General features: G+C 41.8%; 1 protein-coding gene across 3 annotated transcripts in view; it reads right to left on the minus strand.

Moving 5' to 3' along the window:
* LRP4 (LDL receptor related protein 4) overlaps positions 1-24,884 on the minus strand; it is a 2,374,694-nt gene that overhangs the window by 478,357 nt on the left and 1,871,453 nt on the right. For all 3 annotated transcript variants that reach the window (XM_044082533.1, XM_044082532.1, XM_044082534.1), the window contains exon 20: positions 1,376-1,577. In XM_044082533.1, the coding sequence (XP_043938468.1) occupies positions 1,376-1,577 (202 nt within the window). The remainder of the gene's footprint in view (positions 1-1,375; positions 1,578-24,884) is intronic.

Here is a 24,884-nt window from a genome sequence, read left to right on the forward strand (position 1 = left end):
AAAAAATTTGGAAAAAAAGTGCCTTATCAAAACACATTTCAAGAAATCCTGGCCATAAATTTCATTTTATGGCCATTGACCACATACCACCTAGCATCAGAGGTGGTCCACTTACACTGATGCTAGAATTTAGAGAATTGGAATGGCAAATAAGGCTTGATGCATTCAGTGACCCAGGTTTAAATGAGAACTGCAACATAGCAGCAATCCTAAAGTTAACAAGTTACATGAGATAGTATTTTCAGAATATGTTTGTTTATACTTTCATAATTTTCATAACACTGATTTATATGTATATGTCACTAGACAAGTCTACTATTTCTTTAGTGTGATCTAGTGAAAGAATTTTAAGTTACAAAAGAAGTTATTTTACATTAGTTGCAAGTTAGAATATATATATATCCATGCAACTTGACAACTTTTAATTTTATAATTCATTTAAATCTAAAGTAGATTTCAATTTTTAATATGAAGGTTGTAACATTGTGCTTATAACTTGATGTTTTTTATTTTTATGTTGATGTAAACGCTAGATTTTATTTTGCTGATTGTGAATTTAAAGTGAAATAGCTCACTAGAGGAAGTGATGTCATTGCCACACCTCTGATTTCCTCTTAAATATTTGGCGCTAATATTCACTTTGTTTGTTTGTTCTGAAGAAGCTGCAACTCTTTTTTAGCAGCGAAAACGCTACTGGATTTTTAATAAAGCTGCGTTCAACTTACCATTGGACTTGGAGTTTTGGTGCTATTTCTGACTGCCTCGCTTCCTGCTTTTGTTTTTGGTTGTTTTGCTTCACTTCAACAGTTTCTCTTATATATATATATATATATATATATATACACACACACACACACACACACACACACACACACTCATATATATATTTACATATATATACATTTACATATTACATGCATATTTACATACATATTTACATATACTATATATATATATATATGTATATATATATATATATATATATACACACACACACACACACACACACACATAGACACAGACACACACACACATATATATATATATATATATATATATATATATATATAGGGTTGGGAGGGTGGCCTAATGGTTAAGGTGTTTGCCTTACAAACACTAGGTGCAAGGTTTGAGTCTTACAAGGGATAATTGGCGAAGCTTAAAATGGCTCACAAGAGCAGTTAGCTTAGTAAGAATCTCTGAATCTATGAATATATATATATGGCACACACACACACATACACACTTCCAATAAGTGTTTTCATCTCAATAGTTTGAAACTTCATCAGATACTATCTATTACATACTTCACAGGAAGTTTTATTGCAAAGAGTAATCACGTGACCACATGTAATGTTGTCAGCTTCTTCCTTACCTGTCTGTCAGTTCCATCCAAGTTGGCAAGCTCAATGGTTTTCATGCCAGCATCTGCCCAGTATAATCTCTCTGTCTCGTAGTCAATAGCCAGACCATTAGGCCAAGTCAAGTTGGAAGCAACAATCACAATGCGGTTGGATGCATCCATTCCAGCTCGTTCAATTTTCGGATTAGCACCCCAGTCTGTCCAATACATAAACCTGAAGAGCATAAATTAGAAGAGTCAACATACATGCACATAGATGCTGTAACAGGCATAAGAATATAATCACACAATCTGAAAGTCACCCTTCACGAGATCCAGTTACAGAAACTCATCTAGCTAAATAAACAACCAACCAAAACAAAAAATGGCATATGAATGTTTGTCTTTCTAGCTTTTCCCAGTAAGGGGTCGCCACAGTGGAACTCCGGTCCGCTAATGATTGGCAGTAGATTTCTAGGGTGCCGAGTTGCCAGCCCGACGCCCAACCTTCAGCGAAGGCACACCCATTCTACGCATGTCTTTCGGAGGCCACTCGACCATGGGGAGGACATGCAGATTCCACACAGAAGGCACTCCCCGCACACTAGCTGAGAATCGAACGGGAGAACCTCTTGCTGTGAGGCCACAACCCAACCGCTGTACCACCGCGGCTTCCTTACACTTCAAAATAAACACAAGTGGCTGCACACATGCACGCGTACATGCAAAGCTATCTAATATCTATATTTACATCTGCATCTGTGTATGTACATATATATATATATATATATATATATATATATATATATATATATATGTGTGTGTGTGTGTGTGTGTGTGTGTGTGTGTGTGTGTGTGTGTGTGTGTGTATGATAACACTGTAACAGTAGTTCAGTTGACCAACGACATTGTAGAAGATCTCAGCTTAGGCAAAAGCAACATAAGAAAGATGCCAACATTCCAACTCACCACAAAAAACAGGCACAGTAAAAGAATCCACAATTATACGATGTTTATTTTCTAACAGGAGCAAAATTTCCCCAAACTCCTGTCAGTGAATGTACCATTTGCTCTCCTGTAACTTATGATCATCTCCGAGGGGTCAGTATGTTGGGAGTGTTCACCTGTAACACCCACTCTAGTGGCACTGTATTCCTTCACACATGCTGCATGATCAAAATGACCTCACTGAACTGCATTTTATTTGCTAAGCCAGCTGATCTGAAAAAAACTAAAATCACTGATAACGTTTTGTATAACATTCCCATGACTTACCTTGTATGATGAGAACAGCATGACTGATGAAGGATCCTGATGTCAGCTGATTAAGTTAAATGGTTTGCGGGAAAAAGCTCTTAGAATTTTTTTTTTATAAGAACCATTTCCCCCAAACCACATTACTGTTATGTTATTTCTTTCTTGGCTGCATAACCTTACTAAGTATAACCCATGTTCAGGGATGTCCTAGGAGTGTTGTGTGGTTAATTGATGAGAGTCAAGCAAAAAGCAAATGATGGTTGAAGGAAGCTTAGTAGCAGTGCAGAGCCTTAATTCTCTGCCCCAAACCTGAAGATTTCATGCAGCAGTAAATGGCAGTGTTATGCACTAACTGAGATGGGACACGACTAGAATTGCCTTTTTCACTTTGTGAGAGGGCAATGCACTTCTGTGCAGTAAAATAATGTTAACACATGTTTTCAAAGAGCTAATTTTCATTTTTTCACTTTGTAGGTACTTAGGTTCATAGGTACTTACTAGACAACTAATCTGTGAGGACCTTAAGCCTAGACTTACGCTCCTGTGGTAGTTTTTAGCCCTAATATTTTGCATATGAATAACCCAGTGGCAAGCAGCACAAAGATATGTTGCGACATTTACTTGCTGCCTCTATCTAACCCAGAAACAAATTTGTAGTTTCCAATCCATTCATCCAAATTATGTCTGAATTTTATTTATTTGGCATTTGTTGACCAGGAAAGTCTGACTAGGACAAAGCCTATTTTCAGCAGAGGCCTGGGGGGGAAAGGCTGCAGATGCATGTTTTTGGAATGTGAGAGAAAACCGGAGTACCCAGAGGAAATCCACATGAATGCAGGGAGGACATGCAGACTCCACACAAAAAATGCACCCCGGCTGAGAATCGAACTGGAGAACCTCTTGCTGTGAGGCAACATTAACTGCTGTACCATTGTGCTGCCCAGTAAATCTATAAATAAATAATTGTGTGTGGGAGATGAAATGGGACTGAAAACAAGGTATCCAGCTTTAAATCTACTACCTTAACCTTTATGATAATATTGTCTCTTACTGCAAAACAAGATAAGGGAGCAAGAGTCTTCTATTTCAAGAAAGATCAGTCTATAGCAACTGTTAATACACACGGTAAGCCACTGGCAGTATTTAATTTCACATAAACATGGACAACACCTTACAGTGTTCATCAAAGTACAAAAGCCAGACTGCCAGTGCAACTAGCAAATTCTGCTTCTTACTTAATTCACTGCTTCAGCTAGAGCGTCTTCTGCGTGGAGACATGCGTGAATGGGCGTACCTTTGTTGAAGGTTGTGCGGCAGGGCTGGTAACTCGGCACGTAAAAATCAACTACCAATCATTAGCGGATCGGAGTTCCGGGACCCCTAACCGGGAAAAGCTGAAAGACACAACAACTTAATTCACTGCTTCCTACAACAGTATAGTTATTAAGATAGCAGAGTTCTTGTGTATTATTTACTTATTGGCATTTGTTTACTGGGTCAATCCACATGAGTAATTAGAAGCTACACCTTTTCACTGGAGACCCAGAGAGAAAAGATCCAAAACAGACATACAGTGCAATACAAATTTAAATGCTGCGTCTTGTAAAGAGTATAGTAATCTTTACAGATCACTTCCCTAAACTCCTGCAATAAGTATACTCATCAGTGTTTTCCAAGTCTATTTTGTGAATCCTGGCACAGATACATACCTATAATTAAGGCATCAAGGTGGCATCTACAAGCTGGCATGATATGCTAAGCATGCATAGTTAAATGGTCCCCACTGGATATGCATACTTGGAGTTATTAAGGAATGTTTGCAAAAAGTTACGGAAAATGATATATTCCATGTTTACATATATAATGCAAAAATGGAGTGCAATACTGGAATTTTGGGATGATGTAAGCAAGCAGTAGGTGTTGGTACAAAAAAATGACATTAAAACACTGTGGGTAATGTGAAGACATTCTGAGATACAAATGCTTTTTGGTAATGCAATTATAACTAGTTATGTCTTTCAGCTTTTCCCAGTTAGGGGTCGCCACATTGGAACTCCGGTCTGCTAATGATTGGCAGTGGATTTTTACAGTGCCAAGTTGCCAGCCCAACGCCCAACCTGCAAAGAAGGCACACCTATTCACGCTCGCACCTACATACATGTCTTTAACGTCACTTGATCACTGGGAGGACATGCAGACTCCACACAGGAGGCGCTCCAGCCGAGAATCGAATGGGAGAACCTCTTGCTGTGAGGCGACAATGCTAACCGCTGCACATGGTAATATAATTATAACTATTAGCTGTATTTTCATAACTGCATTAACAACATAAAAGCTGTATGATCTACAAGTGAAGAAATGGTATCACCTTATATAAAACATTAAGATATGCAGTGTTACCACCATACTTGCCATCTAATATGCAGTTTTGTACATTAATATTGTTTTGAAATATTGTGAAAATATTACTGACATAATTTATTTAGATGCTACAATATGATAAAGCAGCAGTTTGCTACCTACTCTTGTCATACTTCATTGGGAAGCTCTCAAACAGGTGAACTGTCTCATGGATATCTTGGATGCATCCTGCACACTTAATGAGATATAACCCTTTGTTAAACCATAATGCTAGTCAGTTCTGGCAAAAAAAAATACAAATTTCCTGTCATAAATCTGCAATATAAAATCAGCATCTACAAAAAGACCCTTCATTCTAACACCAGTGAGTAGCACACTAATTTAGATCTTTCACATTTTATAATTTTTGTAACTCACCTCATTTATCAGACATTGCAAATCATTCGAAGTGTGTTTTCAGTGGAGGATTTTGGAGAAAATCTCTCCAGAAGCATGTGAGGGTTAGAACAAGTCAGAAAGCAAGGAGATTAATTAGCCTCCTGCTGCTCAGGATGGAATTAGTTAAATTACATCTAACACTAAAGCTTACTCTGACTCCACTTTCAATAAGGGCATTCTCTACCCAAGTACTGGCAAGACTTTACTGGAGACATTGAACGTTTTACATCTAGTTTTGGGCCACTGAACTGAAAAACATCCAAGTTGGTAATCTCTATTGTAAGTGACTACAGTACAATATAAAAATCATACAAGCAGATATAACTAGTTCACACTGATGGCTCTAAACAAACCTCCATCAGGCCACCAATTCTCACATGTAAAACTTCACTCTAGCACTAAGTCGAGCAATGAGGAGGCTTTGCGCCAACTCAACCTCTAGCTATGGTCAAAGATCCTATTCTTGAAATAATACATCTCTGTTATGCTGCAGACTCTATATGACTGACGTTACTGTCAGCACTTGAGAGTCAGACCCAACATAAATAATATCACCAATACCTCAAGTTAGGGTGTGCAAGAAACAAGCGTTCATAAAGTCAAAGAACCTGACAAGCTGTGAAATGAGAACCCTAAAAACGCAGACAACAGCTGCAGTCCCAGCAGGCATTCAGCAATGTGAAGTGTCACAAACAAATTGCAGAGATATCACTGTCTATCTTATCCATCCTTTGTTGAGCAGACTAGACCTTACTCACTAGTAGTCTCTTTTCAGGGGAGACCCGAAGTGCTATCTCTACTACTAGGGGGAAATTTGGTGAGTGAATCAGTGACCTTTCCCTACTATTTTCAAAAAGTGCTGTAGGATCGTTTACCTTCACCTGAGTTACCACTAACTCAAGTAGATGGGACTTCGGTTTAATGTCTCACTCAAAGGATGACACTCTCAGGAGTGCAGTATTTCCTTAATAATGCACTGCAATACCAGCAATCAGGTCACTTGGAGTGGGAATAGAAACCCAAAGTCTTCTAGTCTTCCAGCAGCAAGGGTGAGTGTGCTATCTACTGCAATACGAGCCCTGACACAAAGTGTGATGTATGATGCAATGTCTCTGAGAAGTACCACACAAGTGCAAAAAAAGCAAGCAGCAATTGCCTGACCAGTGGCAATACTGAATATTCAAGGAGTCTGGACAGTAATCTGTAAGCAATAAGACTACAGTTCCCCAGATGCTGAGATATCTCAGAACTCTGTTACAGAGAACCCCCCTGTATTTACAGGGGAACAAATTCCCAAAAATTAGATAAGGGGAATGAACTAATAATGTGAGCAGGATATACACCCGTAACACTCTTCTATGAAGACAGAAGTAAGGTAAGTCATGCTCTGTATGCACTCCTTACAAATATCTGACTACCACAGGATAAAGACATGAAGCAATGTTGCCCCATGGATGAATGGAAGCTGTGTCAGCCCAACGTTGGTTCAAAATGGCCACTGATTTTAAAAAAAGAATAATGAACTATGACAAGGACTTGGAGATATTCTTGAAATATCTACGTACTCTTCGTAAACAACCCCTACTTCTAATGAAAATATATGGGATAATGAAAAGTTTTAAAATAAAGGGAGTCAAATATTCTGGCAAACTCATCTATGTATCTCTACCTTATTCATGTGATCTAGGCAATGACAAAACAAAACTGAAGTTAGATGGGGCTGGCAGCCTTTAGCAAACAATATCAAATTAATATGTTTACTTTCATCACACATGAGATAAGAGGGTGCAATTCATAGTCTTGCTATGCTAAAGTACAACTCAACCAGCTCAGATAGGTTAAGCACGATAGCAACATTAACACTTCAGCTAAAATATCCCCATTAAACTCAATTCCTTTCTACTGGGGATTTCAACTACCCATCAACTTCTTACTTAATTGGTAAGTATGCGTAACACTTTGTTCACATTATAAATAACTGTCTTTTACTAATAGTTAGCCATCTTACTAGGGGCATCACAATCCTAAATCTAGTCCTGACAAATATGGTCACTTCATGCACATCTCTGCATGTATCATCCTGACTTGTTAAACCTGACCTGAAATTCATGATCTTTTTAATTCTAACTGGTGGCACTTCCCCTGTAAATACATACCTCTGGATTTCGGGACTTCCCAAAGCACACCTTCTTCAACTACCCGACGACCTAATTAAATGTTGTTCTAATCCTCCTCCTCCAATGGATCCCATTGGTAAAGCTTATGTTTATGCTTCGGAATTCTACATCCTCAAACAGCTGCACTGATAAGATGTGGTCCCTATGCATACCGGAAATGAGAAATTTAAAAAAACAACCCCCTACGCTGGAATACCCTTATCGATAAATTGCACAGCAAGAGGAAGATACTGCTTAATGCTTATAAGAGATCTCATTCGCCCTACCTTAAGAGCTCACTTAAGCAAACTAGCAAAGAGTGAAAAAGAACCATTAGGAAAAGCTGAAAGCTGAGTATGAACTTAAAAAAAACAATAAAACCAAAAATAATTACAAATCTTGCTTTTATATCAGAAGTTAAGAATTAGCACTGAAAACTTTTCAGTGCTAGTACACAACAATACTGAACCGAAGGATATAAATATTCTGGCTGACACATTTAGGGCCAGTTTTACTCCACCCAGAGTTAACATTGTTACACAAATTCCACAATCCCAGCCTCCCTCTAATTATTATGGAAAAGTTCTCCAAGCCCTCTCAAAACACCTCATCTATGAGCCCTAATAACACACTAGGCTGTTGGATTATTAGTGCCAAGCTTGGCCTACATGAAGCCCTATGCACTCTCTTTTATCTAAGTCTCTCCACTGCTTATATTCTTGAAGTTTGGAAACAGCCATTCTGATTACTTAAGGGTGGCCCAAATATGGACCCTGGTAACTACAGACCTATTAGTTTCACTAACCTCATATGTACAGCTAAGGAGTGTATTATCTCAGACTTATTAATCGGGACATTAAAAATCACCCTCCTCAATTTGGCCTTGTCAAAGCAAAGTCCTGGTGCTTTGTGTTTTAAAGGACCATCATGAGACAGTACTGTACTTTTAAACAAGAATATCTGGACCTGTTAAGACCTTCGACACTATTCCCCATGCATGCATTACTTTTTTTTTTAAGTTTTTATTGGATTTTCAGTTTGTAAAATAATCACAACAATATTTACAGTCAGAGATTTGTGAACATAATAAAAGAAAACATTTCAACTAAACCTCACACACAAAAGAAAAAAACAACTCTTAACACGAGTGTCCATTAAACATCAAGTCACTCAAGTTATTATACATTACATTAAATCTACCATGCAGGCATTACTGACAGACTTGTACATCTGAATATACATTCGTATGTTATAAACGAACAGCTAAATAACAGCTGCATAAATATACTTACCAAAGCAGTAGATGTTTGAATGATCACTGCTACAGTAGCCTTAGTTAATTACATTCTGCCAAGGAAATAGCAATCAGCCAGCTTCCACAGCATCGAAAGGCACCTTCCAAATCCCCAAACCAACAGTCAGTTGAAGCGAAGAGGACTAAAAAGATAGGTTTGGGCACCAAGCCCTTCAGAGCTTTTATGCCAACACAGAGTGTGGCTGTTCCTTGAAAGGACAATGGTAGGAACAACAAAGAATAAATATTCACATCATGGCATAAATAACACACCAAAATACAAGGAAGATGGAGGGAGGGAACGGCTAGTGCAGCAGTGACTGTTCGAAGAATTACTATTACGGCAAGTCTGCTTACACAACTGTACTATGCTGATCATACTGATCAGTGCTGCAGTAGCCTTAGCTATATGGGTAGATTACCTTAGCTTACCACGTTTGTGAGGTTGAAAGGCAAGTGTCCAGGAGCTCCTGGAGAATGGTCCTAGCAAAGTCTCATCTAGACCAAGGGAAGGAATTAACTTATAGTGCTTTGTAAATGTATGTAGAGGACCACATTGTAGCTTCTAGAATATTTCCAGAATCCAACAACTTCCAAAAAGCCACAGATTAAGTCAAAGGCCTGATAGAATAGGCCTTGACCTGGCCTACAATAATTTTGTCATGTTGAGTATAACAAAAGGTAATACCCTTAGACAACCACTTGGAAATAATCTACTTTAACACAAACTGTCCCTTTGTTTTCCCTTCACAATAAATGAACAATTGATCTGAAGATCTGAAAGATTTCATTCTGTCAAAATAGTACCAGAGTTGCCTGTGGACATCCAAGGTATGGGGTTATCCTTTTCTCCCTCATTTTTCAGTTTGGGAAAAAGGGAAACTTTGGCTTAAAGTCAACTTGGCTATCACTTTATGCATAAAAGGATTAGTTCTCAAAGAAACCTTTTCTCTGTGGAAAATGAGATGAGGCTGATTCATTGTAAGAGCTTGTAACTCGGATATCATCATTGCAAAGGTTAGATCAAACAATAAAACTGTCTTCCATGTTAAGAAACTCAAGTCAGCCAGGTTAGCTGTTTCAAACAGACCAAGTGTGAGATTCTATACCACAAAATTGAGATCCCAGGGAGGGGGCATACGTTTTCTTGGGAGATCCTATACAAAATCCCTTTCAAAGACATTTTGACATGAAAATGCTTTGAAAGAGGAGGATCAGTGGGCAAGGATGCTAAAATGGCAGATAAATGAACCTTGATAGAGGAGCAAGAAAGGCCACAGGATAGTAACCCGCATAAATATTGTAAAACCAGAGAACATCTAGCCTTGAATGAGTGCTAGTTATGTTGGTGGAACCAACTAGAAAACCTTTTCACTTTACTAACATATGACTTTCTGTTAGCGGGGTTTCTATAACTACATCTGAAATCTTAAAGGGAAGGCTCAGATTTGTGCCTAATTACTAGTGGATGGTACAACTCATATGGAACCTGTGAAAATTGCCAACCAGACAGCAAACATGTTCAGCAAAAGCTTCATTCCACTGTCCCCATCAATCATACCTCAAAATATACCAGCTACCAGTCCTCTACCTAGCATCTCCAATGAGCAGGTCATAACTGCCCTCTCCAAGGCCAAAAAACGCAGCCACTATGGGACCAGACAACATCTCAGGCTGCTTACTAAATTGTCTAAAACAGGAGCTGGTGGAACCATTGGGTACTCTCTTCAATCACAGTCTAAGTACTGGCTTTGTCCCACCCAAATGAAAAACTGCAAATGTGATCCCTTTGCACAAAGGGGGTCTCTCAACTGACACTGGGAATTATAGACCAGTAAGTCTAACCAGCCTTACCTGCAAGGCCATGAAAAGAATCATAGTGGACCTAAATCAACAAGGATACAGACCACCTTCAAACTCTTGACCAGACCTAATTTGGTTTCGTTAAAGGCAGATCATGCTTATTAAACCTGATGGACTTCTTTAAAAATGTCACCAAAGCCTTGGATGAAGGCAAAACAGTGCATACTGCCTATCTTGACTTGGCCAAGGTTTTTGACACTATCCCCCCACTCAGGCATCATCGATAAACTCACCCAGCTGGGGAAAAGAAGTAGGTCAAAAACTAAAAAAGACAGCTGGGTGCACAAAACCCAGGATAAAAAAAGTGTCCAGTCCTCGTAGGTGCACTGGTGCCAGGACTGGAAAAAACAAAAGTGTAGAATCCTCAAAATACAGAAACATTCTTACAATGGGGCTAGGCCAGGCCCAGAGGGGAGGATGGCTGTTGTAGAAGGAAGTAGCAGTCCACAAAATCACAAAAATTGAGAGCCATAAAGATGACAAAGTGGAGTAATGAGGATAAGAAATTATGCATTGTTACTATTATGCAAAATGCCTAGAATTTCCAGACACAAGATATGCAAAAAGGTTAAGAGAGAAATTATAGGAAAGAAAAACACTTCCACAACAAAACTGTTAGAGGCTTTGAATAAAAAGTTTGTGTTCATTAATACAACAGGTTTGTGAAAAACAATATAAAGAAGCATCTGAAGAAGTGTGAAAATATAAACAACGAAACCTAGAGATTTCTGAGAAGTATAAAAAAGAAATATGGACATGGGAAAGAAAGAAATTTGATATGGTGCAATATTTATGCAAAGGCAAAAGCCAAATTAATCAATATAAAAAAGGCAAAGGCATACAGATATGGAAAATGTCACAATAAAAACAGAAGTTGAAGTTATGGAGTGCCTGCAAAGTGAACGATTTGGTGGAGAAGGTCTAACACATCACATTACAGCATGATGGAGTGAGTCACCAAAGTAAGGAGAAACAGGAAGATCAGGAGACATCTGAAAAAGAAATATGGACATGGGAAAGAAAGAGAGATTTAATATGGTGTAATAGCTATGAGAAAACAAAAACTAATCAATGCAAAAAGAACAGCACTAAAGATATTTCAAGAGAAACACAAGCAAAGGAATCCAAACATAGCAAACTATATAATACAAAAAATAAGAAGACAAAGAGGAAAAGTAGAAAAGGAAATTAGTAATACAGAAGTTAACGAAATAGAAAATGAAGTAATGGAGTACCTGCGAAGTGACGAATTCAGTACAGAAAATCTAAATCAGAAAGCACCACAAGAGGATAGAGCAATGGACATCCAAATTAAGGGGAAACCAATGAAACGGGAAGCAATTGGTCAGGTGCCATATGAAGATATTTTGGAGCCTTCCACAGGACATCAGTATAAATGTTCACTTGAAGCTGGACAGCAAGAGAAGGAACAGGAAACTGTGGAAACTCTTGACAGTTAATGTTGAGTAGTGACAGGCCAGTGTGTTCCCCCATATGACAGATCAACGGATGGCACAGGCTGAAACTGAAGATGCTATGGAACTTTCTACAGAATGTCCGCAGGAAAATGGAAAACAAAAATGTGCCTTCAATTCAGAAGAAAATGAGCTAAGAGAAGAGTTACTTGATTTAACAGAGATAGATATATTAAGATCAATGAAATAAATAGACTGCAGAAGGTCAATAAACCCCCCAAAAATCAGAAGTATGATAAAACAAATGAACACAGTAATTAGGACTGTCTATAGAGTTCCATGCAATATAACAGAAGTAAACTGGACATAATACTATGCAGCTAAATTAATAACTGATAAAGTTCTACCACAAGAGCACAGGATAGTGAGGGAAGGGAAGGGGATAAATCAAATACCATCATGGAAGTATGGAATAGAGAAAAGTATAAAGCAATTAAGTCAATAAGTGTCACTGCTAGAAGAGTACAGAAGAGGGAACAGATCAACAAACATACTCGGAAAGATAGATGTGACAAAAGCAATGTGCAGTTTAGAACAGATCAGGATCAGATCTATCATGCACTAATCGCAAATAAACTAAAACTCTCAGCACAGACAGAAAAACTTAGAAGATAACACAGACAAATATAAAGGAAAAGTACAAAATACTTTACTGATGACCCAAAAAAAGTTTTATAGAGAACTGGGAAACAAGGTAAAAGAAACTGAAAGACCACCAAAAAAAAAAAAGAAGAAATAGATACATTTTGGAGAAGTATTTATGAAGATCCTGTGGAACATAACAAAGATGCTAAATATATCAAATAAGTAAATGACAGAATAAGAAGTTTAAAGGTGCAGGATATGACATAGGATGAAATAACAGTCAGAGAGATTGAAACAAAGTTAAGAAAAGCCTCTAACCAGAAAAAACCCAGGCCCAGATGCAGTACCTAACTTCTGGTTAAAAGTATTAACATCTTTGCTTGAAGATTTAGGCATAAGTAAGAAAAAGAAGTTATGTACCTACCATAACGTTCCATGTTAGTTGTCTTCTTCTCGCCTTCTTTCTTGCTGGTTGGGTTCGGAGCCGATCCTGGGCTCCGACTCGGCCATCTTCAAAAGCTCAAGAGCTGCTTACTGGCTCGAGGCCCCCCCTATATCCCATGATGCCTGGCGATAGATACCCAGATCTCATTTGGTAAGTCTAACTGCAGACATAGTAATAAATGAATGCTATCCTAGAATGCATAAATCCTACTGCGTAGTTGCCTGTGAACATCTAACTGATGCAACTTATACTCCGCCCTGTTGGAGTGGTTAGGGAAAAACACAGGAAGGTCTATGGACTGATTCAAGTTACTCTCTGAAGAGACCTTAGGAAGGAAGGAAGGATTAGTCCTAAGAGCAACCCTGTCACTGTGGAACACGAGGTATGGGGGACGGGTAGAAAGAGCCTGTAGTTCCGAAACTCTTCTGGCTGAAGTAAGTAATAGCTACCAGAAAAAGGGTTTTCCAAGATAAGAACTTCAGTGAACAAGAAGCTGCAGGTTCGAAAGGGGGCAAAATCAGCAAAGCTAAAATCAAATTTAGATCCCAGGGTGGTGGAGGATCTCTCACTGGGGGCCTGAGCAGAGTGGTTCCTTTGAGAAAGGCTTTACACAGCTTATGGGACATGATATTGTTTTCCGACAGGCCAATGTGAAAATCTGAAATTGCCGCTAACTGAACTCTAATTGTAGCGGAAGCGGACCCAGCATGGAAGTGCTCCGTGAGAAATTCCAAAATGGAGTGTACAGGGGCTGAAAAGGGGTCTATACTTTTGCCTCTGCCCAGGAAGAAAAACATTTCCACTTACTAGCGTAAGTTTTTCTGGTCGTAGACTTGTGTGAAGACAAAAGGATTTCGCGCACAGAGGGGGAGATATCTGGGAGCATGGCTAAGGTTGGAAGTGGAGCAACCACACTGTGAGGTGGAGAGAGTGCAGAGATTGGTGCAGCCCGACCGACTGATGAATCAGGAGGTCTGGAACTAGGTCCAGAGTCCAAGGCTGTTCGAGAAGATAGCGATGCAGGAATGGAAACCATATTTGTCAAGGCCAGTAAGGAGTAATGAGGATAATTTTGCAACCCAAAACAGTAGCCTTCTGAATTAGCTGAGGGGGAAAGGAGGGAATGCATAAAGAAGTCCCTGGGGCCAATCGTGGACTAGAGCATCTCTGGGGGAATGTCCAGGAAGTGGAAGGAGAGAAAAGAAATTGCTGCACTTGCTGTTGAAGGGAGTTGCAAAAAGGTTGCAGCAAGGTTGGCCCCATCTGCGGAAGATTTGGTCCGCAACTAACTGGTTCGGAGACCACTCGTGAGGCATGAGAATTGTTCTGCTCAGTCTGTCTGCTATGACGTTGGACCTCCCAGGGATGTGCGTTGCAATCAGAAACCATTGGGAAGAGATCGCCCACTGCCAGAGTCTGAGTGCTTCTCGACATAGCGGGTAGGACCTGGCTCCGCCCTGCTTGTTGATGAACCACACTATGGACATACTGTCCGTTTGAACTGCAATGTTCCCGGTAGGAAGAGAGTCCTGAAGAGCCTGCAACGCTAAGAGCACGGCCCTCATCTCCAAGACATTTATGTGCAGATGATACTGGTGAGGTTGCCAGGTGCCTTGGACTGTTCTGCCCTGATAATCCCCCCCACCCAATAAGGGAGGCGTCCGTGGTCACTGTAGCCACTGGAGGGGGGAGAACAAATGGTCTTCCATGGAGCACTGATGTGGAGACCATCCACCACGCAAGATGCTTCTTGCATTCCTGAGTAATCATAATCATGTAAGACATGGGAAGTTGCTGGAAGGACCATTGGATGAAAAGAAGCCACTGGAGAATCCTCATGTGAAAAAGAGCTAGAGGGACAATATGATCGCTGCTGCCATGAGACCTAGCGTTTGAAGGACAAACCTGGCTAGAATCCTTTTGCATGCTAATAAAACCTTGACATGCTGGCGAATCACTAACACCCTGTCTGGTGGGAGGCTCGCTAACATGTGTTTGGTATTTAAATTTGCACCTATAAAGGTGATAGACTGACAGGACGACAATGCAGACTTTTCGAAATTTATTGTGATACCTAGCCTGGAGCAAGTGTCGATGGTGCAGTCTCTGGCTCACAGCAGGTGATGTCTGGTGGTAGCAGTGAGGAGCCAGTCGTCGAGATATGGAAACACCTGGAATCGTTGCCATCTCAGGTGAGCGGTAACTACTGCCATACATTTGGTAAACACCCTGGGGGCTGTGGTGAGACCAAAGTGCAGAGCTCTGAACTGATAATGGCTGGCTCCCAGCCGGAAGCGAAGGAATCTTCGGGAGCGTCTGTCCATTTTGATGTGGTAGTATGCATCCTGAAGATCTATGGAGCACATCCAATTGTCCTGACCCAGAAAGGGTAAAATGGACTGAAGTGTGACCATCCGGAACTTCGTTCTTTGTACAGACTTGTTTAGTCTGCTGAGATCCAAAATGGGTCTCCAGTCCCCTGTCTTTTTTGGTACCAAAAAGTACCTTGAGTAAATTCTGGATCCTTGTTGGTCTGCTGGGACTTGCTGGATTGCCCTTTTTCTTAGCAGTTTTGAGACTTCTTGCACTGCTTGGTCCCTTAGATTGGGTGGAACATCTGGAAGGGACTTGTTTGACCTTAAGGGGGTGCAAACGAAGGGAATTCTATAGCCTCCGGATATGACGGACTGTACCCATTTGCCTTGTGTTATGTCTTGCCAGGCTCTTGGGTACAGCGATAATCTTCCTCCAACTGCCTCCAGAGGTGAGCAGCCGGGCAAGCCTTCAGGGATGCTGGAAGGGCTTGTCAGAGAAAGATTCTCTGCTGCCCTGGTTTTGCGGAGCCCCTCTGCCACGAGGGGGGTTGTCTGTTATTGTTCCCTCCTCTGCTCCTGGAGGGGAACTCACCACGTGTGTCCGGCAAGGCTCCCTGAGATTTCCGGAACCACATCTTCCCACTCTTCTGACCCTTAGGATATGGTCTGGAAGGAGTGGAAAAATGGACTCCTAAGGCAGAGAGAGTCTTGCCTTCCTGCTCACACCTGGTAAGGGTATCTTTCACCTGTGATCCGAAGAGAGAGGAACCATCAAAAGGGGTGTTGGTGAAAGACGCTCTGAAAGGTTCCGCAAAGTTACATAGCCGCATCCAAGCGTGCCTCCTTAGGGCCACGCCTGTGCCTGCAGCTCTACTCGCACCATCGGCTGCATACAAAATGAGCCACATGGAGGAGTTTACCAGTGAATTATGAGTCGCCAGCTGGGAGGCTGCCTTAGCCTGGGCCCCCTCAGCTGATAGATCTTGGAGGGTATCTCCAAGCTCTTTCAGGAGATCCCTCTGAAGATGGGTAAAGTGGCACAGGTAATTCAGGGACCGCATGGAAAAGGTCGCTGAAGAGAACATCCGCTTCCCATATCTGTCCATCGTCCTGGACTCCTTGTTAGGGGGCTGGACAGATGAAGAAGTTTCTGCCAACTCCTTCTTTGTGGCCGCTGCTATCACCATGGCATCAACAGGGACACCCTTGGTCAAGAACTGTTTGTCCTGCGGGGCAGTAATGAACTTGACAGGTCTTCTAGGGGTCGGTTCCACTGTGTCTGGAGCTGTCCATGCCTTTCGAGCCTCCACAGACATCAGTGGGTCGAAAGGCGGAGACACCCAGGAGGTGGAAGGTCAGGATCCAAACGCATCCAGGAATATTGACTCATCCTCGGAAGGGCTTAGGGTAGTCCAGTTTCCCCTCTGCCTAAGCACCTCAAGGATGTCTGAGAAGGAGACATCTTCAGAGGGGGATCTTGGGGACCCTTCTGACTCCTCTAAGTCGGTATCCGATGTGACAGATTCGGGGGAGTCAACATGCTTCCTCTTGCATTTTCTCTTGTGAGGTGGCTCCTCTAAAAGATCAGGGGAGGCCTCGGAAGAGGAGGATACACCCAAAGGGGTGTCTTGGAGTGCTGGATCCCCACGCTTGGGGTCTGGAAGAGGGGCAGAGGTTAATGCAGGCACCCTAGGGGGAGGAGCCGATGGGGTCAATCGTGGGACTGACTCAGGGGCCAGTACACTCCTCATCACCTTGAAGGCGTCCCTGCCCGGACGCAGAGAAGGCACAAACTCCGAAGAAACCAGAAGCCCTCCCTGCACCGAGGGGGATGGCTCTGAGGCAGATGTGGGAGCCAAGCTCACCTGCACCGAAACACCGAGAGTGAGAGTGGGGTCGGACAAGGGTCCGATGCCACTTGCCCCCTCGGAGCCGACGATGGAGTCTCGGCGCCCAGATCCCTCCAGGGAAGGTACCATGGAAGGGATCGGAGCCAACGACGGAACTGAAAGAGAGGGTATCGGTGCCGACGGTTAAACCGACTGGAACCCCAATGAACTCTGGCTCCGAGCTCATAGGAAGAGTCAGAGGAGGAATATCTACAGCTGTGGATGGAGCAGATTCCTGATGAGGAGGGCTGGACAACATTTTGGCTAGGGCCTGCGATTTTAAGAGCCTACTGACCACTCTTTCCAAGTCATGGTCCGAAAGTCTAGAGGACCGAGAAGAGTGGGACGATCGATGACTACGCTCCGAGTGGAGCAGGGGTGACTTCGGAGCCGAACGTATCGATTCCAAAGAAGGAGATCTGGATCTCTTTCGACTCTCAGCTGGCTCTGAAGACAGTGTCGGAGCAGACTGGGAGAGAGGGACATCGGTTCCAGCCGGAGCCGAAATGGATTGTGTGGCTTCACCCAACGACGGCTCAGAACTGGGAGCCGACTGTTTAGGTGTCCTGGAAGATTTCACTGGCTGAGCCTTTGCCGGTGAATCTTGGGGTTTAAGTATACCCCTCAGAATCAATTTACTTTTGTGCTCCTGCAGGACTCTTGGACTGAAGGCATGACAGATCGAGCAAGAGTCCTGCAGTTGCACAGCGCCCAGACAATAAACACAAGTGTGACCATCTGTCAGAGACATCTTCTGACAGCATGAATCACACTTCTTGAATCCGGACAGTTTTGGATCCTTGGACATCCTAGGGAGAAAACCACGGACAAGTTTCCGCACAGATGGTTAAGGTAACCAACAGTAAAAGTTAACACACTACAGTTACCACAACCTACTACAAGTACCATTACAACAAAAACTATCGAAAACTATCACTAAACACTAACGGTGTTTAATTAGAAGAAAATTTTTTTTTTTTTTTTTTTTTTTTTTTTTTTTAAGGGAGATAAAGAGAAAGGTTAACCTCTAACTTAAATGGAAAGAACCTTTCTGTGGAAAAGGGAGAGAAGGGGGGAGGGGAAACTAACTTAAACGAGTTTCTTGAGGAAGGGTAATCTAGGAAGAAAACTAGCTACAATACTAAAGTCTAACTAACGACTAATTCTACACCAACAAATACAGTTTTTAACAAAAAAAATACAATAATAATGAAACTTATACGACCTGAGCCAGTAGAACAACCTCGCAGCAGAAGCGGCAAACGAGATCTGGGTATCTAGCGCCAGGCATCATGGGATATAGGGGGGCCTCCAGCCAGTAAGCAGCTCTCGAGCTTTTGAAGATGGCCAAGTCGGAGCCAAGGATCGGCTCCAAACCCGACCAGCAAGAATGAAGGCGAGATAGACAACTTAACATCTACTTATATGCGCACCCCAAACAGACCGCAAACTAGCTACCAACAGGAAAACAATACTCCTGCTTAAGAGTGAACCTGCAAGCTACCCTAAAAATTATACACTAATAATTTGCCTTCTGGCGAAGTATAAACTATACACTGGAATTGATTCTGACAGAGTTTACAGTAGTCATTTAGAAGAAAACTAAATTATGGCAACAGAACAAAAGAAAGTCATATGGAACAAAGGATCACTTGTAAAAAGAGAAGAATCTAAGTATGGCATGGAATGACTATAAAAAAATCATTTGATAGTCTCCCACATTCATGGATAAAAGAGTGCTTAAAAATGCTTAAGATACACCTTACACTGAACAACTACGCAACAGTGACCATGAAACAATGGCAGACCACTCTGCAATTAAGCCACAATAAAGGACAAATTATTATTCCAGGGATATAAATTCAAAGGGGGATATTCCAGGGTGACTCTCTGTCACCGCTGCTATTCTGTCTTGCCCTTAACCCATTAAGCTGTCTACTTAACAGCTTAGGCCATGGCTACAATTTGGCTCCTAGAAAAACAACAATGTGTAAAGACTTATCTTCTTTCCGCTGATGATTCAAAACTGTATAGCTCATGCATCAGATGAGGAAATGAAAGCACAACTGCAAGTTGTCAAAATTTTTCAGATGACATAAGAATGTCAACTAGTCTTAATAAATGTGCAAAATCAACCTTTAAAGCAGAAAAACTGCAGCACCAAGAAAACATCAGTTTGGGACAAGAATGTGATATAAAATAACTTGAGCAAGAGGGAGGGTATAAATATCTGGGAACTGATGAAGGATAAACAATAAAACATGAACAAATGCAAATAAAACTTAGTAAGGAATATTTTAGAAGAGTTAAATTAATCCTGAAAACAGCATTGACATCTAGGAAAAAAATTCAAGCTGTAAACCAATTTGCTCTTCCTGTCTTAACTTACAGTGTTGGAATGACTGACTGGCCCGCAAAACTTGCTTGATAGATTAGACAGGAAAACAAGGAGAATGTTTCATACTCGCCAAATTATTTATAAGGCTCTTGCCACCCCCATAGTGCCTTTTTTAGGCAAGGCTCAAAAGACAAACCCACCGCCGTAAATAGCACAAGTAACAAAAATCTGAGGGTAATGCTACTCACTGCTAAACCTCAAAAATGCACTCACTCGAGGCACTCCTCAGTATGGAGAAAATTGATATATGTGCAGTAACAGAAACCTGGTTTAAGGCTCCAGAGAGCACCCCCAACACTATCAGGCTACAACTCATACCATACGTTTCGGCCACAGAACCCAAACCGAAATACAAAAGGCGGGGGCGTATCCATATTCATCAAGGATGCCCACACCTCCAGGTTAGTGGCACAGCACGATGCTTCAGAGATCATCCATGTGCAACTAACAATGGGCAAAACTGTAATTCAAATTGTAGCTTGCTACACATCACCCACCATGTCCCAGGACCCTCATTCCGCATTTCTGGAAACACTGGGAAACTTAAAGATCCTAGCAAACACCCTAATATTGGGTGATTTCAATTACCCAAACATTAACTGGGAGAACTACTCAAGTACTAATTCCCTTGCCCAACTTTTCCTAGAATTTATAAACTCAAATGCCCTGGTTCAACTGGTCAACACTCCCACCAGAGGCGAAAACATATTGGACCTGGTCATCACCAACATGGGCGACCGGTGTTCCACACCAGAGGTCAACCCCTTGCTGGTTAGATATGACCATAAACAAATCACTTTGGATATTCATATTCTGCCCCCACCCATGGACAAGAAAACCATCGTGAAAAACTTTTCAAAAGCAAACTTCACGTTACTTAAGACCGAGGTGGAAAGTTTCAAAGCCCCCATGTTGAAGGATAACACTGTCCAAGCTGCAAAATCCTTTACTAATGCATTCTACAGGCAGCTACAAGAATGCATGGATCATGCCATCCCACACAAAACCAAGACTCACTCCTCCAAGAAAAGGAAACCAGTCTGGTGGAACACTGCCATAAACAAGCTATACAATAGAAGGAGAAAACTAGTACAGAAAAGAGTAAAGTCCCAAGAAGGGAAGACATCCCTGATCAGTATCAGCAAGAAACTACGATCCCTCATAAAATCCTCCAAGGCGAGTTTTGAAAGAAAAATTGCCAAGGACTCCAAAGATAACCACAAGGCATTCTTTAATTATGTCAAGAATCTAAGTGGCAATGCTCAGATCTGCTCGGTGTTAGTGCAGAATGGCACAACATACACTGAACTGACTGATATTGCAAACATCCTGGCAGACAGGTTCAGTGGAAACATCACCCCCCTCTCACCCCAAAAGGGCCCATAACCATACCAGAAGAATGTAGAGCCCCTGAAATCAGACACTCACGTTAAAACAGTCCTCTCCAAAGCCAAAAACACAACATCAATGGGATCAGATGGTGTCCCAGGCTGCATCCTACATGAGCTCAAAAACGAACTAACCCCTCACCTAAACACACTGTTCAAACTCAGCCTCTCCACAGGCTAAATACCCATAATACAGTGGCGCACAGCAACGGTTATTCCGCTCCACAAAGGTGGAGCCACAACAGACCCCGGGAACTATCGCCCTATAAGTCTGACTAGCTTGGTCTGCAAGGCTATGGAGTGCATCATCATGGAACTCATTACCAGAGACATTGGGAACCTCCCAACACTGGACCCTACCAAGTTTGGCTTTGTTAAGGGCAGATCATGCCTCCTAAACCTGGTGGACTCCTTAGAGACAGTTACCAAGGCTACAGACAAGGGAAAGGTGGTACACACAACCTACCTAGACCTCGCTAAGGCCTTTGACACCATTCCCCATTCTGGTACTATAGACAAGCTCAACAGCCTGAACACAAACCCCTACCATCACAAGATGGGTTGCCAACTGGCTCATGGGCAGAACCCACATGGTGAAAGTTGTGGGAGCTAGGTCCGACTCTAAACCGGTTACAAGTGGCGTTCCCCAGGGCTCAGTCCTAGGACCCCTCCTGTTCAGCATATACTTCTCAGAGATGCAGGCAAGCAAAGGAGGACTATGGCTGACCAAGTTTGCAAACTAGGGGCTATAATTGACTCTCCAGCTGACACAGACATCCTCCCAAAGGGTCTCACTGAGACGGATACCTGGTGTCAAAATCATGGCCTCAAGCTAAATTCCAAAAAGTGCATAGTCATCCCCTTTGGAAAAAACAAAGTACCCAGAAACTACCACATAGGTGGTAGTCCCCTAAATACGGAAGATATAATAAGTTATCTGGGGACCCAAGTAGATAGTAATCTCACCTTTGATAATCACATTGCCAAAGTGGTTAGAAAATCCTTCTACGTGGCCCACCTAATCACAAAAGGGTTCGCATCCAGATCAAAAGAGGTCATTGTGCTCCTCTACTCATCAGACCCATCATAGAGTACAACGCCCCATTTGGAATGTACCTTACAAGACACATGCAACAGCTGGAAAGACCACATAAGTACCTCACCAAGAGGATCACTGGCCTCAAACAGATGCCCTATGCTGCTCGACTGAAGAAACTCCAGTTGTACTTGGTTGCATACCGCCTACTCAGAGGTGATCTCTGCCTGATATACAAGGCCATGTCCAACCCAGAATTGATGGACATGCTCCACCTAAAGAAAACCTTATCCCCTCAAGCCACATGCTCTAGGGATCTAAACCTCACCACAACAATAAATAGGACGTGCTGGAGGGATAGATTCCTGTCCCAGAGACTTCCCATGCTTTGGAACAAGATCCCAATCTACATTAGGCAGAGATCCTCGCTAACACTTTTCAAAAGAAACCTTGACGAGTGGATGGGAAACAGAAAGTTTACCTCAGGGATCACTTCAGTGGCTCTGCTGGACAGAGGCACAGGGAACTAATCTAAGAGGGTGGCGAAAGCCAACACATTCTGGCTAGGCTTATAAATGCCTTCGGGCAAATAACCTAGTACCAACCTACGAACGTATAAAATCAGTGCATACCAAGATTATGCATTCCCCGTTCCGAAGGAGGTATGGGCTCCCTTGAAATTGATTACATGAATATATCCGCAATCGTGGGACTGCACACCTATCTGCTGATCTCACAAGACCCAAACATAGTGAAACTTTTGAAACATGAGGAGAATAAATCTCAGATGAATTCCCTGCTTAGTTAAGCAGAAGCATACCGGTGTCAGGCAGGAATGCAAATCAAATCAGAAGTAGACAAAAATCAGGCAGCAACTGAATGTGCCAAAAAACAAAAAAGAAAATACTATAAGGTGAAGGACCAGATGAGAAGGCAAGAAATATGGAAAATGCATAAAGATAGTCGAATGTAAAGAAAACCTCTGTAAGAACTTCATGTTGATCAGGATCGAATGCAGGAATGGTTAAGGAGAGGCAAATTCAAACCAAGAGATGAAAGGTTAATATTGGCAGCCCAAGACAATGGGCTATGTACACGTTTGTTTACAAAATCCATTTAACATGTGGGAGAAACAGACAACTGTAAATTTTGTAAGACAGAACTGGAAACAGTAGCAAACCTCGTTGCTGGCTATAACATATTAATGGCAGAAGGACTATATACTGAAAGGCATAATAATGTGGCAAAACTGTTGCACTGCTGGGGATTGTGCAAACATTATGGTATTGAAGTGGCTGAAAAACACTGGAAACATAAGCCACAAAGCATCAAATTATGAAGTATACATCACATGGTTCACCCATTACCAACAGTTCAAAAGATAGATGCTAGAAAACCGGACATAGTGGTCCATGAAAAGAAAGACAAAAATAGCAGTGATCATTGAAATCACCACACCCAGGGACTATAGTGTCTTGCATGCAGATAGACACAAAGTTATAAAATATCAGGATTTGCAAGCAGAAACAACAGTTCCAACAGTAGTAGGAGCAACGGGTCTTATAAAAAATAATTTACAATCATATTTAGTTATGTTATTAATACATGTAACTCCATACAAATTGCAGGAGTCATTACTGGGCACACTGCGGGTGCTGTGAAGAGCACTTTTGACCAACATCAAAGAGTGAAACAATACTAATTTCATGAACTTTAATCGTACTTCTTCTTAGGAATGGGGTCCATTCCCGTCATGGTAACAGAAACCCAAAAGATTTGGAGAAATTAAAAAAAGAAACTGGGGATAAGCCCATATGACATTAGATGGGTAGCCAACTGGCTTACCGACAAAACACATACAGTCAAAGTAGAGAATTCCACCTCTACCAGCAGACCTGTTACTAGTGGTGTTCCACAAGGATCTGTGCTGGTTCCACTTCCGTTTGAAATCTGTTTCTCAGAAGTTCAGGTGAAAACAGATGGCCTGTGGCTTATCAAGTTCGCTGAGGACTGCTGCAAACTGGATGCAATCATAAACCCAAAACAATGTCACTGTACTACAGAAAGGGCTTACACAGACAAATGATTGGTGCCAAAGCCATGTTGCCCATCTCATAAGTAAGGAAACAGATTTAAAATGAAGGAGGTTATAACTCCTCTGTACTCATCTCTCATCAGACCAATAAAAGAATACAGTGCTCCCTTCTGTATGTACCTCTTCAGAGATCTCAGAGGTTTCTCACCAAGAAAATTCAAGACCTTTATCACATGACCTACACAGACAGACTGAAGGCACTGTCACTATACTCTGTATTATATAGACTGCTTTGAGGCAACTTGTGCCTGGCATACACAGCAGTCTTGGACTCTGCCTTAATAGAAATGCTACGCATCTGCAAATCTAATGGAAGAAGACTCACTAGCTCTAGAGACCTTAACCTAGCCTGCAACATAAACAGGACTTACTGGAGAGACAAATACATCTCCCAGATGCCACTACTCCTCTGGAACAAACTTCCAATTCAAGTTAAACACAGCTCCTCAATGACCATATTTAAGTGTAACTTGGACAACTGGATGGGAAACTATAAATTCACTCTGGGGGGGGGGGGATTCATCTATGTCCCTCTTGGAAAGGGGCA

The sequence above is a fragment of the Protopterus annectens genome, chromosome 9.part0 (genome assembly GCF_019279795.1).
Source record: "Protopterus annectens isolate FY-2018-M chromosome 9.part0, PAN1.0, whole genome shotgun sequence".
Classification (NCBI taxonomy): Eukaryota; Metazoa; Chordata; order Ceratodontiformes; family Protopteridae; genus Protopterus; species Protopterus annectens.